Raw genomic sequence first — 17,086 nt, forward strand, 5'->3', positions numbered from 1 at the left:
TCTGCGACGCCGTCTGTTACCACTTCGAGACTGCTTTTGGTGGATGGGCGGGATGCGACGCTAAACGCGCCAGTCGAGGACCTGTTCGAGGCACTTCGCCTGGGATCTGTGGGGCAGCACTTTGCCTCCGAGCCACCGAGACGTATAAAGACCAGCGCGCACACACCACTGCTTTCGTTCATCAAGTTCAACATTTTGTTTTTTTATTTCGCTCCCATCCGGAGCACTTCATCAGGTTAGGCAATCTATGTAGCAAAGAAATGTACAAAAACCGAGTATATTCCCTTTTCCTCACTACTACCAGTGCTCCATGCTCCTTCATTTCATTCGGCAATCAATACCAACCTTCCTTCCGCAAAAAAACAAAGATCAACTAAAAAAACAAAAATATAAAAAACTATCAATGTCTTGAGCGGTAACATGTACCCGAACTGCTGCCAAAAGTTGTCGCACATTCCTTCCAGACAGATAAAAGAGGAAGTTGTTTAGGGAACCTGTACACAATTAACAAGTTTTTCTGTCCAACACTATACGAGAAGAAGAAAAAAAAAAAGCTAGGCATGTTGAGAATTTCGCGCTCTTCCCAAAACGGAGATACCCCCCAACATACAAAATGATATATTTACAGTGAGTCATTTCCGCCTACCTTCCGCAGCTCCCACAACTAAGTCGTGCTATGCAGAGCACAAGTTCGTCTGCTTCTCGCTCAGGGGTTGCAGCGACGTCAAAACGCCAAGCTTTGATTGGAAGGATAGTGGGTAGACATCAATGCTAGCTGCCTTGAGGTCTACCCACTATCCTTCAATCAGAGCCAATCGGAGCTCGCAAGTCCAGTGCAAAAATCAGACAAACTTGCACTCCGCATAGTCTGCTGCAGGTCTAGGACAGCAGGGCAAGCCCCACTTGCAAAGCGCTCTGCTCGATACGGTTGGTTGTTTCCTCCTTTCCACCGTTTGCTTTGCTAAAGTGGAAAGAGCAGAAGGTTTCTGGGAGGAGCCTGTTCTGCCGTTCCAAACCAGCGGCAGACTTGCACGGCTTTCTTCTTTTAGCCAGACGTCGTGCTGTCCCAAAACCGCATTTCTGTGCAGCGGGATCAGTGAGAAAACCTACCCCAGGTGCTAAAAGATGAACCCCGTATACCCTTGCCTTTGGCAGATGAGATTGTTTACAAAGAGAGGATGTTCTCAAAGTGTGAGCAAACGGGTTTCAGATGCCCTAAAACTGGTTCACACATCCGTGTTTTGAGCGCAATGAACTGCGCTGTAACCGCTTACGACGAGAGAAGCACGCTGGCACCGTGAACGTGTGCACGCACATGCACCATAAACATGTTCAGCCGGCACCATAAACATGTTCAGCCGGCACCATAAACAAGCAATGAGCCAACTCGCTCAGCTTCGAGCCGACATGGTTGTTTGTAACATCCTCAAAAGTATTTCACGCCGATGGTGAAGAAATGATGCGCGAGAAATGAGGAAATAAACGCCGACCGGAGGCGTTCCAGGGTCATCCGATAAACTGTAGCAGTGTGGTCTCTCGCCGCAAGTGTGTGTGAACCAGTCTTTGAACGAAACAGGTAGTTAGCGGTGCAAACCGACAGCTGTCCAGAGCACGATTGGTGTGCTACCCACGCTGCCAAGTTGCTAAAAACAAGCACCTCCACGACCACACGAGAGCAACGAATTGTGAACTAGCCCCTATTCTATGCTGAACTCCCACATAGCTAGTTTGAACTTTGTGTACGGCTGTAAGCTTTCCCCGAAATGCAGTAATAATCCACACCCTGTCTTGGTAGAGTGGAATTTCGGCCAGGTGGTTCACAATGGCCGTCAACGTCTGGAGACGTTGGCGGCTACATTTTCCATCGCAGAAACGTTGAGCAGGAGACATCATGCTTTTGGCTGAGCTCGCAGCAGGGGATCGCAATTGACTGGGCATCATTTTTTCACTCAGTTGATAATGGTGCTCTTTCTTTTCCAGCAGAGCACGAGCATCACGTCGTCTGCCGTGCTTGTGCCCTGCACAAGCACGGCAGACAACGTGATGACCATTGGCCGTAAGTACTAGGGAGAAGGATGTTGTCCAGTCATAGTAGCAAAGGGTGCATAGTGCTACCCAACCGCTCATACAAGATTCCGGCAAAAGTATATCTGGCAAGTGCGTCTGTCTACACGTTGCGGACTGCAGTTGTTTGTGTGTTTGGGGAGGTTGTATGTCCCACTTTCAGCTGCAGATGATCATTTACACACCTGGACACAGAAAAAGCTGCTGCTTGCAGCGGACGATGTCCCGAAGGAATAGCAGACGGGTTGTTTGCGCATCCGAGTGTACAAACTCTTATGCTTGTAACAGCAGATGACAATCTAGATGACAGCCATTTGTAAATGTAGGTGAATGGAATCACGGCGTCTCAGCACAGCAGATGACCTTGCAGACTAAGCATAAACAATGCTTCATTACATGTCCAGGTGAATGGAACTTTTTGCTCGCAGTAGCAGACGGCATCGCAGATGATGTTTCAGCTGGGAGTTGCCACCATGTCCGGGTGAATGATTGTATTCTGTAGACCATTTCGCTTGCAGGGTAGCAGATGATCGTTACTTGCACTCCTGGCTGGATGGCATTTTCTGCTTATAGAAGCAGACGAGTCGTCAATGTTGCAGACGACATTGCAGATGATGTAGACAGTGTCGCCATGCCCAGGTGAATGATTGTATTACATAGATCCTTCTGCCTTTGGCATAGCAGATGATCGTTATTTGCATGTCTGGCCAGACGGCACCTTCTGCTCGTAGCAGCAAACGGGAGCCATCGCTGTAGCAGACGACATTGCAGATGATGTTGCAGATGACAGTCTTCACCATGCCCGGATGAATGATTGCATTACATGGATCCCTCTGCTCGTAGCATAGCAGACAATCGTTATTTGCATGTCTGGCTGGATGGCACCTGCTCGTAGCAGCAGACGGCAGCCATCACTGTAGCAGACGACGCGGTGGTTGACGCAAGGCACTTGAGAGTCCTGGTTAGGTCAGCAGATCTGGAGGGACATCTGGGAGGGTGCTTTGAGGGCACTGCTCACATGGCCCGGGTGGGTGGGGAACAGGCAGATGGGAAGGTCCCACACCATGGTCTGCACATCGAGCACTTCTGGTGGCGCCCAATCGCCAGAACCCGGTGGCAGCCGCAAACCGGGCATCGTTATAGGAGACGTGGTCATCACAAATTCGAAGTGAAGCTTCCAGCGCAGCTCCACTGCAATAAAAATAAAACAGCCTTTAATACTTGCAAACTCGAATGTGGGCTTTTAAAATAGTTTGTGACTGGAATTCTCTGAAGCCTTGCACAAAATTTTATAGATTTCGTTTTTTTTAACGATTGAAGTATATTACATTAAGTACACACTGCAGTGACCACACTGATCCAACTCTTCAAACAAATCTAGCAACGGAATTTAATTGTCAGATATTACTATAGGTCTTTCCTTTTACCTTTATTCTCTTTTGTTACTTCCAAAACTTTATGGCTCGAGTGTAAAAAAAAATATTACTATATTTAGCCAAGAAAACTAGCTAGCTAAAGTTAAAAAATTATTTAATTTCACCAGCACATTTTACTTTCTTTAGAGCAAGGGCATGCACATTCTAATCATTACAGCCTGCCTGGCCGTCAAGCGTGAACATAATCCTATGCCAGACAGCCAGCCTACTGATACATATAACTGGGGTTCCATGTTTTCGGTGTATACAGATAAATCCTGAAAAGTGACCCCTGGGCTAACTTTATCATTATTGAAAAAGAGAGGAAAAAAAAAAAACGCCTAGAACTGGAGTTGCCTTTGTATAAAAAAAAGACCCAGGCTCACGGAAAGACATCTTTGTCCGCAGCCTTATTTTGTGATAGCCCCGAGCACCATTCCACACTCGAATATCTGCAAGGCTGCCTCTACCTCGCGGAGCCACACCTCTTATCTGGTTTCATTTTCCCATCAGTAACAGCATGTTTTCCAAGTAATCAAGCCGCACGTGTGCTTGATTACTTGGCCCAACGCTTACCTATGTCCGACGCGAAGGAGGGCGTCACGTGCAGCGGCACGGGCAGGTGTAGGTGGGTGGTGCGCAGGTGTAGGCAGAAAGCGTGCTGCTTGCAGTGCCCCAGGGTCGAGAGTACGGCCTCTCCGCTGGCAGACGCCGCCCCGAGCACCTCTTCCTCGCTCTGGAGGGTCACCGAATACTGGACGCACGGCACCGTCGCCTCGGAGAAGTCGAAGGTGCCCACGATGTCCTCCCCAAGCCGGAAGGAGGTCTTCAGCAGGCAGAATCGCACCACCCGGCCGTTCTGGTGTGTCACGTTGTAGTAGCCTGGGGTGTGGGAGGAGAGGAAACAATTACCAAGCGTGTCTCGGTCGTATATAATAAACTCCGAGATACGCAGAATGTGCTGTGAACGAGCTGGAAGATGTCGCGCGCATGCATGCCTGTGTGACTTATGAGGTCACATGACTGCGATGTCACGTGACTGACAACGTCGAAGAGTTGTGTGACATCACATGATGTCACGAGGTCGCAGAACTGTGATGCCACGTGACTGGGGACGTCAGAGTCATTGACATCACAGTGTCGTGTGTGATGTCATGAGGTCACATGACTGGTGATGTCAAAGGGTCATCCAACACACAGTGTGACATGTGACATCACATGATATCACAGGACCATAATGTCACGTGACTGATGATGTCAGAGTACTGTGACATCACAGTGTCGTGTGGGTGACGTCGGAAAGCCACGCGACATCAGTGTCACGTGAAATTGTGGGGTCGCATAACTTCGTGACCTGAACGCTGTGACATCACGACACCCAAACTTAACATTGAGTCACACAGCGTCACGGTGTTGTGCAACGTCGCGGAGTTAAGCGGCATCGTAGCCGGGCGACATCAAGGTGCCACATGACACCTTGACCCGTGTGTTGGTCAAGTGTAATGCGTCGCTTTTCTCGTGAAACCCACCCCTACAACACATTCTGTTAAAAAAAAGGATGAGTGAGAGCAATAAGGGATTGTGACATGCCCCAGACATGGTACTGTAGCAATTAAATTGGCACAAAAATCTCCCAGAAACGACTTGTGGCATGAGCCACCTGAGCCATCGGAAGCATACGACACATGCTTTATGGTTATGGCAAATGTCTCCACCGGAACTGTTGTGAAGCTCCACTCGACAACAATGTCAACGACATAGATGGATTTACGTCCTCAGCTGCATCAATGAGAGTCCAGGTTGCACTTGGCCCATTCCATGCCTCACCCAAATGTTCTCGAACTCTGATGCGCTAGCGGAAATGGGAACAAGCCACTTTGCCGGCGTAGCTATTAACCGCTTCCGTGAGTGTCCTACTGCGGATAATAGGAGACTCAACAGTCCTTCGTTCCTTTTTGATGCACTAACTGGTTTCTAGAAAAGCTTCAGTCTAACTGTTCGATGGAACGCCAAGCGTGGGTCCTATCCTTTGAACTGTACGGCAAACCGAGAGGTAACGGAAAAGTTGCAGAAATCACGGGTGCAGGAAAATGCTGTATTGGGCGTGCCAGGTCGTATATAGGGCAGTTTCAAGAAACACATTTTCACTTACGGTAGGCCACGTCCCACTACATCAACAAATAGCGCCCATCACTTTCCCCGTCTGTTTGCATGCAGACGCTTAGTACTGGCGTCATTTTTGGCGTTGGCGAAACGCACACACATGGCAAGTGTGCTCCGTCGACAACAGAACTCGGCAAGTACGACGGAGTTTGGCAGATGCCGGGGGGGGGGGGAAGGTAACTGCTTTCATTCTTTCCCCCCCCCCCTGCCCTATCTACCTAAACCATCTTGGCCACAGATGGGTCGACTTCTCTACATCACCTCATTTGAGATTCAAATAAAAAAAACAGTTTGTTCAAAGAATGGGTACCATACGACGCTACTCTGGCTGACGCAGTCGATTGGGACAGAAAAAACTCGAGCGAGCTGGAAAATGCTGCGTCCGCGCGTAGAAAGACGCACCGTAATGTTCCGAGTCATGGCCCACCCCACTTTTAGGGCGAATATTGATTTCTAAAAAAATGCAGAGTGATCACCCACCCCTACAATACCCCAAAGAGGACTCTGCGACCCGCAAACATTCATCCTATCCGACAGACGTCTTCTAACTTGTATAAAACCATGAAACAAATTTGAGTTTTGAGTATAATGTATTTCTTGTGCAGCCACCCTAGATACATACAAAAAAATTGGCGTTTTTTTTTAAATTGCTTGCATTTACCCATTGAGACATGGCCCACCCCACTTTTTTTTACGAATTCCAGGTGGCAGGGGGGTGGGCGATGACTCGGGGCATTATGCTAGGGTGAAACTTCATCCATGCAGCGCCCGGCAGGATTTTGAACAACAAGCAAGTACAGTGTAGACCGCATATAACGTATGTCGCGGGAGTCGCAAAAATCTGCACTATAAGCGGTACCGCGTTATAACCAAAACATCAATTTTTCAGGCCAAAATAGATACCATGAGACAACTTACCTTTGTAAAACAATTTATTTTATGTTAGATGAAAAATAAAGCTTAGTTTGAGGAAAGTCTTTATTTCACCCGACTAGTACACTTCTTCTCTCAAGTGTGTCACACATTTTGAAAGAAATGAGCGACTTTTGCCTGGCGCAGCCTTCTAGCAGCGTCGCAGGTTGCGGACGGACGTTGCGAGCATTCAGGATTGCTAACCCTAATCACTTTTCTCCGGCGATGAAAACGCTTAAAAATTCGCATCCTTTATACGGTTGCGCCAGTAATACCTTCAACTTGAGCACAGGCATGAAATGCTCTAAATAAGAAATGCGGGCAATGTTTCAAAACAGAAATGCTTAAAAAGCACCATTGTAGTCGAAGTAAACAAACACGACGACACGGGCGTTTCTGCCGTCTTGAGAGTGCCGCCACAACGTCGCCGTACGAGTGGGTGGATCTTCCCTTCTAGTACATGCTGGGTTATCATACTGACACACAACGAAAATTCACAGTCAAGGATAGCGCTTTTACGCGGAAATTTGAGCTTCCACCACGCCGTCTACGTCGACGATCACAACCGACGCCATGTTTGCGGATAGAACACGACGTATAGAAGCAGCCGGCCCGCGACCGGCATGCAACGCGCGCAAACACTTTTCCTCAACCTGCGATTGGTCTGTCGTTGCGGTTGTTTCCAACGCAGCGGAGGGACGCACGCACGTGAACGACACGTGCGTGCGTCCCTCCGTCGCTATGGCAACTGAAGCCTCTCTCTTCGCTTCTCCCCGCTTCTTCGAGCAACCTCCTTGCCCCGCGAGTGCCGCTTGCGGCTCGCGCCGTTATCTAGTGTCGCACAGGGAAGCGTGCTCGCTGCGCCGGTCAGTCGGCGCGGTCCGCGGGCTGTTCCAGAAACCGCACTATAACCAGTATTTCCCTTCGCGCGACTGCATTTTAAGCGGTATGTAATTACATGGAGTTCTATGGGAGGCGAACCGGTGGTTTAAAAAAGCCGCGTTATACCCGGTCCTGCACTATAAGTGGTTACGTTGTAAGTGGTCTATACTGTACATGAAACTGCCCCACCGTCGAAGAAATGACGCTCTGGAGGCGGGTCACTCACTGGGTCTCCTCCGGGAGGTGAGGTCTTCGAGGAAGTCCACGGCAACCTCCAGGACAGACTGCCGGCTTGCCGACGGAAGGAACGGGTTGTTGGGGGCCGCCCGGGCAAGGCGCTCCTTCAGCGCCTCCATCAGGCCTGTTCGTCACGGGGAGAGTCAGAAAACGAGGGCGACGAAGCGGCCTCGACCGGGAAGCGTGTTCAAAACTTTCTACGACCTGGGGGGACCCTGGACGGACGGACGACTGTGGCTGCACCCTTTTGTACAAGAGGCGGCCTGCACCACCTAACCACTGGCGTGTTTTTTCGTGGTCGCTAACGAGTGCTCAACATCAACGAGTCGCATTCGTAAGGTGTGGGATGGGCATCGGTTTTTTTGTTTGCGCATGTTGGTCCTTGTAAAAAGCACTTTTGTGGGGCCGACATTTTTTCCCCTCCTAGAGTATGGTACTTGCAAGCTGGTCGGTCTTAGAAGCATCAAATGGAAACACGAAAGGCGAAACATTGTCACGTTTTTTTCCGGTCGGATTCAGTTTGACGCGTCCAATGCCGCAACATTCTGGCAGTTTCAGATTCCTATCTGGAGGCACTCTAAGGAGCTTCTCCGTCGGACGGTATGCTCCCAGCCTCCAAATCCAGTTCCGGAGGGCGACCAGCAGTGGAATGGGTGTCTGCCATGTCTGTAGGATTCAGTGTCTTCGGAGTTTATTTCCGGTGAAATTCAGAAAGGGTGTTTTTCGGAGTTTATTTTTCGCTGGGAATTCGGGGTTTATCGGAGTTTATCTTTGTTATATTTCCAATTCTCCAAAGTTCTAAAATTAATTTTACTCCGTTCCTATATTTACTTTAAAAATAAAAATAAATATTGTCTGCACAAAAACGTACACTAAATCTTTCGAATTGCCTGCATCAAAAGATATTTCTGCCGCTGCGTTCGGTACTGGCGCCTTTGCGATCGGCAGTACTCACTGTCCCATGACAAATCTTGAAAACCAGCGTTACTAGAATGAGCGTCATTACTAGGGTACTTCGAAACAAGTGTTACTACAATAAACGTTGATACCGTAAAATCCCGAGATAGCCCACCTAAACTCGAGAGAAAATTGGGTGAAAATAAGGAGTGGGCCAACTTTCAATGTACAATCAAAAAAATTTGAAAAAAAAAAAAAATTAGATCATGCTTTTGTCAAGCTTGTTATCTCGGCAAGGGGCAATGAAGCAAAGATTTCTGAACTTTCCAGTCAGCAATGTTCGCTTATATCCCGCCATAGGTAACTAGACAGATTTATGCCAAGGTCATCATTGATCCCAACACTATGATTACTAGGAGTGGGCTATCTTTTAGTGTTTAAAAGAAAATACCAAATCAAGCCAAGAATTGGGGTGGGTTACCTTTCGGTGGTGGGGCATCTCTCAAAATTTTACGGTACTACTATGAAATTTCCAAACTCCTAGACGCATTGAAACTTCGGCTGCCCTCCCCATCCTGCAAAATCTACAGGTTCATGTCTTTCAATGTTATAAAAACACAACCCCCTCCTTCCTCTAAGAAGTACCAATAGTATGGTCCAAACCAGAAACCGAAACAGTAGCTTTCGTAGTGGTCCAGAAGCACACAGACCCATTGTATCGAACAAACCTTTGATGAGACAACAAAAAAACTCCCTTTTGTCAATAATCCAAAACAATAAAAAAAAAATTGTTTTTGTTGTTTTACTAGCCCCGTGCCTCGACAAACTTGATTCATAAGATATAGTCCTGGGTGGCTTTTCACTTTGCCATCGTGACCTCCAAATTCCGAGTTTTTCGGATGAATCCGAACTGCCGAAAAATTTGTCGGCAAGTGTTTTTTGGAGCTTGTCGGATTCGTCCGAAAATGCGGAGTCCTACACATCCACCGCCCCGCCCCTGCTGCGACGCAGCCACGATTGAGGCCGGGAATGACACAACGCTCCTACAACGTTGTTGAGGCAGAAGTTGAGGGACTACTTTTTTTTAACGCAGTAAACGCGGCGGTCGCAGATGCGTTGCTGGCACCACGCCGCCATCGATGAGGCTGAGGGAGTGCTCACCTTCGACGACGAACACTTTGATGGGTATGCGGAGGAGGCAGATGCGGGCGTTCACCTTCTGAGCCCCTATGGTGACCTTGTACGCGTACCTCACCGCCTGGCCTTTGTATGAGGGTGGCACCGACGACGGGATCGTTTCCCTGTACACGACTGCCCCGTGGTGCGCACGGCCGCAGCGAGGGGAAAAAAAGGACTAATTAAATGACGTTTGCCGGACGACGAGCGCAGCAGTCACCGAATTTTAAGATAATGGTAAGAACTAACGAAATAGGTGTAATATGTCGATTCTAATAATTATTCGTAAGTCATCATGACTTTTATTTGTCCTTATCATTATCTTGATTGACTGATGATAATCAATAATGCTCAACGTAGCTGATAGATTATAAACGTTAGATTTATGTTGCCATGGCAAGTGTGAGACGGTTTTTCGTGACCTTTTTTTCGCAACGCTCGTCTCGTGGGAACACGTCCAGAAGCACGTTCGGCTCTAAAATGATCATGGGTTCAGTGTTTACATGTGTGTGCACCAACCCCGGGGGGGGGGGGGGGGGGGGGGGGGGGGGGGGGGGGGGGGGGGGGGGGGGGGCTATCACAGTTACATTTCTAAACCGGAACCGCGCTAGGCTCTATTTGCGAGTGCCAGTGGTCTCGACTAGTGTTACTTGACCTACGTCCCAACTTAGCCCACTAAGAATCTAGCCACGCATAACCTGATGTGCGACTGAGCGGAATGGCAGAAACGCAACAGACGCGACGAAAAGGCGACGGCAAAGGTGACTCACACGACTTGCTTTCTCCTGGCAAAAGACGGAGGTCACAGAACAAGATCTTGGGCTTGGAAGAGAACACCACGTAGCCTTTCTCGCCTGCGGCAAAAGAAAATGCCGAAGCCAAGACACTGATGGATGACGAACACACAGATACACACGTGCGACAAGCAATGTCCTCCCTTTAAACCAGGGCGCAAAGTACCATAGACACGAGAGGAAACAACTGCAAGATTTTTTGCATAACTAAGTTGTTTGCTAAAAGGAGCTAAGAGTACAGAATAAGGGTAAAGATGCGGGCAAGCCGGTGAATGGCTTTCATACCTCAACTCGAGAAGAGGCAAAAATAAAATAATTAACACGCACAGATGCCGTCTCAAACTTGGCAGCTATTAATTTATTTCACAAAAAACAGCTGGAATACAGCTCTAGCCCTCATTGGGAATAGGAATGAAAGTAAAAATGCAGGTAAACTGGTGAACGACTAGTTTATGAAATAAATCAGTTGCTGAGTTTAGTTTAGTGTGTGTGGGTGTGTGTGTGTATATCAGTTATCTTATTTTTGCCTTTTGTCTTGGGTTGGAGGATGGAAGTAATACAGTTCTTTGCCATCTTACGGAATGTTGCAAACCAAAACTTGGGAAGGTTTCCACACAAGATTATTAAGAAAATAATGTGCATTTAAATGATGGCTTCAGGCATTCTGAATGAGCACTCTGTAGTGTTCAATGCTTAAAGAACACAAACTTCAGTGCAGCTATGTCTGTGAACAACTTTCTTTGGCAATGCAGTCAAAGGTACGACAGTGCGTGCTCGAGCGCCAATTAGAGCCACGCATGTGCACTCCTGTTCTCTTTGGGGCACAACACAGAAAGTTGTCTCCAAATGTAGTGTGCTCTGGATCTTAGCAGACCTCCTAGTAAGTGTATCCCCTAACTGACAGCTATAGTAACAGCACTCGGGCGATGGTCAGTAGTACTAGATGCACACAAAAACTTAATTTTAATAGCTGTAGGGCATTCAAAGGACAACATTTATGACTGAGAATAAAGATAATTGTCTATGGATGAATAAAAAAGGAAAGTGAAGGTAGTCTCCCAGTGACCCCAAAACAGCTCTTTCCTGACTAAATTTAAAAATCCGTTATTTCCCGCACGGTTCAGACACCTGTCCACATTTCCTAATACTGCATTACGTTAGGAAGCAAATGGAAACCTTCAGGTCGCTCTTGACTTCTGATGGATCCATGACTAGCCTTTGGCTATAAATATGGATCACGTGTATTTTTTTTTTTTTTTTTTTATTTAGAGGATACTACAAGCTATCGAAGGCCCAAGTAGGTGTGGGATACAACATATACATTCACACATAAAACGAAAGCAAATAACACGACATTAAAAGGTTTACAACTAACTAGCAAATATACAGGATATATTATTTAAAAAAAAAGGGGAGGGGGGGAAAGCAAGCATCAAGCAGTATGTAATTCCATCATGCACTAATACAAAATGACCTATCCAGATGTAGTATGAAGGTTTATACAATCCTAATGTCCATGCGAAAAGGATGAAGGTGCAGCAATGTACAAAGCGAAACATGTTAGTTATCAAGACGCTCATGATTGTTTGCTAATAATAAAGCCTCGAAATAAACATCACCCAGGTGTAGCTAATGAAGACACCTTTCAAGTAGACAAGTCCGAAAATGAAAGCAAAGGCTAGCATATCGTCATGAAAACCAACTTCTTTGCCAAAGCCGAGCTTCCAAAAAAAAAAGAAACAGCTCTCGTTGCGACTACTATACTTCCTGATCATAGCTGACGGACCTTACACGTTTAGAAGTTGAAATTTTATAGGGTGCAGACTATACAAAGGTTTGTTTTTCCAAGACCATTCATTAACACAAACCGTCGTGGATTTTGTTAGCGACAGGTTATGATGCGAGCTTCTTTGTGATCTGATAAAGCGGTCGTTTGTCAAAATGTGTCGTGCCATGTATTTTATGAGCAAACTATGCACCAGGTGAGAACCATCTAAACACAAAACTTTTTCTCTCAGCTGGAATTCGCCTCTGCGGACTATATACATGGGGCGCGGACTATAGTCCGGAAAATATGGTGCCCGTCCAAAGTGTTGATCCTTTCCTCGATACCCACGGCACATGACTCCTACTGCAATCATTCTTGTCGAGACAAGTAGTAGAGCAATAGGGAAGAATAAAAACCGAGAACAAAGAGGGATAGCGACCTTCACCTCGGCACGGAATGAAAGAGGTGTCCTTGGAACCCGTGGCCATCTGTTCTTGCGACGGAGACTTGGGAAAGTGCACCTTGGCCTCGTCCACCGAGCAGTGGCAGTGGATCTGGGCGCTCGCCCACGCAAGGTTCTCCGGCGTTGGCTTGACGCTGCGTCGCATTGTCACGCAAGGTTAAGGTCGGGAGCGCCAAAGCACTGCGAGCGGTACACTACGCAACGCCGTTAGCGCGGAAAAGCGACCCCTTCGCTCTTGTCATTTTTTTTTTCTTAAAATTTAACGGCTATCCTTAAAACGACCGACGCGGTGGAAGGCGTTCACTCGAGGTGTCAACCTAGTCGGTAAAGTCTTGCACTTGTTGGTAGCCTGCATGAGTGAAATTAACGCCGAATTGCAAACTGGTGGCATATGTAGCTCAAGAGAAACAATTTTCTTTTTTTTTTTTTTACACAGGATCAGAGGAGTTGTATATACATTGTTGTCTATACAATAACCGTAAGGAAGCCCTGGAAAGCAGGCACTTTACGATAAAATTGTGAAACTCAGCAGGTATGCGACACCAGTCGAGACGCATTCCTGGCAGCAGGATGAAAGGGCCCTTCAGGGTTTCTGCTCATTCCACGTCTCTGGCAGTATCTGTGTCCCACGGGCACAAGCCGACATTCAGTAGAGCAACGAAAGCACACTACGTACCAGTTCTCGGGCCTTTCGTCGACGTTGGCATCTGCACGCTTGTTGATGAAGGTAACCAAGCACTCCACACTGTCTCCAGCGACGTAGACGACATCGCGTAGAAGCTTGGCTTGCACTTCAATCATCTGAAGAGCGAGGAAACGGTCAGTGCAAAGCGTTGCACGGCTGCTTAGTGCCTCATGAATGTGCCCACCCAGAGCATGCAAGCACAAGAGTGCCCACTGGGACGAAAAATATAACTTGCCGACGTGTCGCATAATTGTGCCAATGCGCGTGTGGCTGAACACCTATCTTTTGCTTGCGTTGATTCAACACACGTCCTTTGAAAATAGTTACAGCAATTACCCCGGGGAAGACTGAAAAACGATGCCTCAAACGTTCACTGTTCTTCCTTTGCTGTAATCCAAGAATGACAATCAGGTCACCAGGTTCAAAGCTCGGCAGTAAAGTATTAGATTAGATGACAAGATGTTTAGACAGTGGGAGGTCGGTCTGGTTGACTCTGTAGACGAAAAATTTAGGTAGTGCAGTATGACTGCCGACCTGGGGTCTTCAATGTGTATCATGCAGTAGTGATTACACAAACACATTACCAGGGGCCTTATGCTGCACAGCAAGACCAAGTGGAACCAACGGAAACAGACAACGCCGTCTGCTGCGATTAATTAGCGTCACGCCGCTGACTAATTGCAGCAGACGGCGCTGTCCCGGTCCCTTGCACTTGCCGTGTAGCATAGGGCTCGCCCTCCCCGCCCCCGTCCCCAGTATGCTTATGCTGATCAGAACGGGTAAGGGTGGGGGATCAAACCCCTGGATCTCTGGGTTCTGTAGCACAAGCTGTCAGCGATCCCCTCACCATTTATCTGCTCAGATACATTTTAGCTTTTAGGGTGCCTTACTTATCGAACAACTAATTGGGACTGTGTTTTAGTGACAAGGATGACATGTTAATTACTCTCTTGGAGGTATGAATATATTTTCCCGAGTGGAGACACTGTGTGCTTACTTCTCGTGGCAACTACAAGAGCTTTACTGATCCTTGAAAAAGGTGTGAATGGTAATATTTATCTCTTTTAGGTACAATATCATATATGAGGATGTAGACAAGAAGAGTGACAGCTCCCACAGATATACTGGGTGATTCAAGGAGCGGCCAGGCTCTTTAAATCGACCGCAAAATTCGGTTTCTTAACCTATCGCGCTACAATTTTGCGCAGTGTTGCCCACAGATGGTGCATTTGTTTTGTAAAATTTGCGAAGAGCAAGCTTATTTGAGGAAAAAGTAAAGAAAGAAAAAGGTTTAGATCCTATGGACACGCAGCGAAGCCACCAGTCTTCAAACAATACGGTGCAGCTTCTCACGGGAGACAAGAGATGCCGCAAGCGGTCGCGACGCCAACTGCCGCCAACGAACGAGCATACGTCTTAGCAGACAATTGTTTCAACTCAAAAGCGGCGCGCGTTCCGCAGGCGGCGACAGTCGCAGAAACAAAAACAGGTGCGTTAACAACAAGGAACTGCAAAGCAGACAATATCAGTACTCCCAAAGGAACAGTGAAAATATCCCGACAAACCATTTTTTTAATCGATTATGTGTCCATTCAATGTGTTTCATTAGTAAGGATGATAAAATAATGCATTGGCAACTGATGTCAGAAAAGCTCGCGCCACTTTTAAGTCTAAAAGATTGTCTGCTAAAGACGCCGGCTCTCGGCGCCGTGTGCTCGTTCGTTGGCGGTAGTTGGCTTTGCGACCACTTGCGCCATCTTTTGTCTCCCGTGCGAAGCGGCGCCGTATTGTTTGAAGATTAGTGGCTTCGCTGCATTTCCATAGGAGTTAGGCCTTTTTCTTTCTTTACTTTTTCCTCATAAAAGGTTCCCTCTTTGCAAAAATTTTACAAAAAAAAAAAAAAAAATGCACCATCTGTAGGCAACGTTGCACAAAGTTGTAGCGCGATAGGTTAAGAAACCGAATTTTGCGGTCGATTTAAAGAGCCTGGCCGCTCCTTGAATCACCCACCTGGTTGTTATGGCTTGTATAATTAACACCAAAATTTCTTGTTGTGCTGTGCTTTCTTCTTAATGGTAAAAGTTCATATATATATAAATACATACTTAAGAAACAATTTTTAAAACGATGGCGCAAAACACCAACTTTTGGGGCGGTATCAGAAAAAACAGCACAAACTTTTCATAGCCTTAAGATATTACATAAAGATCGCTATGACGTAGATATTCATTAAAACAGTCCTTCATATGCGCTCGGCGTGGTATGAGCGCAAGTGGTATGACGAACAGGTTATGCTAAATAGTAAATATGAGACGTTACAGCGCCATAACTCCGGACCTCCTGTGAAAGGCTGTATAACGCTACTCATTTATCGCCCGGCCCTTCATGCTTTTATATCTACTTGAGTAATCTAGCCGCAACTTATGACATGCCATAAAAACAGCACCGCAGAGCCCAATCATCACGGCGATCACATTTAGCAGTGTGGGGAAATATCAACTGCTTTGCCGTCATGTTTGGTCGCTTGCAACTTGGGGCATAGTATGATGCGACGAAGTCGTCTCTTTATCTTGAGTTTAAGGGGGAAGTGGCTACGGAGCGGGTGATGTGTAGTAAACGGATTACCTTATGCCGCTGGGAGGCGAGGTGCTTCGCTTGGCACGCAAGAAACTTTCCATATATCGGCCACTATGACACTTGCTTTAACTTTGAGGATAATTCGCCCGTTCTGCCGTTGGTTCGGAGTGTGCTGAGTCTCTTGGCTGTTTCCACGGTTTCCATCACTGTTTTTTTCGACTGTCCTGCCTCGTCCTCCCGTCCTCCCTATGCCACTCCGCGATTACTGTGGCCATGTAGCTATAAGGAAAGACTGGTGCGGAGAAAACATCCAGAAAGACAGAAACGTCCGCCACAAACTTTGTGGCGCTACAGACTTAAACGATGCGCAATTAGATTAAACTTTTGTTGTTTTTTTTTGTTTTTTTTTACAATTGTGATTTTGGAGGTTGGCAGCTTTAGGAATAACTCTGAGATTACAGAAGAGAGAGAACTTGCAAGAATCTCCAAAGAATGAATTATGGGAATTTTCTGCATGCTTCTCCCGAGAGGATAGCACCCCTGTCCTCGCTGCTGGTTCCCAGAATTCCTTTCAGCGTCGTAGAGGGCGCTGCTGCACATTTTGCTAGAAGTCTTTTGGGCCGGCTATTTGAGCAGTCCTCTGAACTCACCTGAAGATGCTGTTGCAATTTTTCATATCACACACATTTCAGCAGTGGTTACCGTGTGCTTTACAACCATAAGTGTTATATATTGTACTGGGGCATTATGCATATTCCGTGGTTCATACAACTACTCATTGGATTCCATTGCTTTTAACAAAAGCCGCTATCAAGTGCTGAAGTTGATCACAAGTCTTGCATGCACCATTTGTTGGGACCTGTTTTACATTGGTTGTTTATATTGTCAAATTGCATGTTGACCTCGAGTGTAATGAACATTATTAGGCGGTTGTGGACCTCGTTGATGTAGATTCTGCTTTGATGCACATGACACTTCTGCCTCAAATGTGCCAACTAGTAGCGGTACCAGTGTGAATATTGGCTCCGTTTATTTTCTGCACGGGCATTTCCC

At 47.0% G+C, this 17,086-nt stretch overlaps 1 protein-coding gene across 2 annotated transcripts; it reads right to left on the reverse strand.

Moving 5' to 3' along the window:
• Positions 1 to 172: 172 nt before the first annotated feature.
• Positions 173 to 16,353, reverse strand: LOC121832853 (RAB6A-GEF complex partner protein 2-like). Of its 2 annotated transcripts, none has more exons than XM_042288943.1 (8): positions 16,082 to 16,353; positions 13,448 to 13,572; positions 12,748 to 12,905; positions 10,517 to 10,600; positions 9,732 to 9,881; positions 7,663 to 7,797; positions 4,056 to 4,361; positions 173 to 3,255 (listed from the first exon to the last, which is right to left on the reverse strand). In XM_042288943.1, exons 2-8 carry the CDS (start codon positions 13,570 to 13,572, stop codon positions 3,032 to 3,034), a joined length of 1,182 nt encoding a protein of 393 aa, XP_042144877.1. In that variant the 5' UTR covers positions 16,082 to 16,353; the 3' UTR covers positions 173 to 3,031. The 2 variants fall into 2 exon arrangements, with proteins under 2 accessions (XP_042144877.1, XP_029839023.2); XM_029983163.3 differs by having other exon boundaries at positions 12,754 to 12,905; positions 16,082 to 16,341.
• Positions 16,354 to 17,086: the final 733 nt, after the last annotated feature.

Source organism: Ixodes scapularis, unplaced genomic scaffold, assembly GCF_016920785.2.
Source record: "Ixodes scapularis isolate PalLabHiFi unplaced genomic scaffold, ASM1692078v2 PGA_scaffold11__112_contigs__length_91849675, whole genome shotgun sequence".
Taxonomy (NCBI): Eukaryota; Metazoa; Arthropoda; class Arachnida; order Ixodida; family Ixodidae; genus Ixodes; species Ixodes scapularis.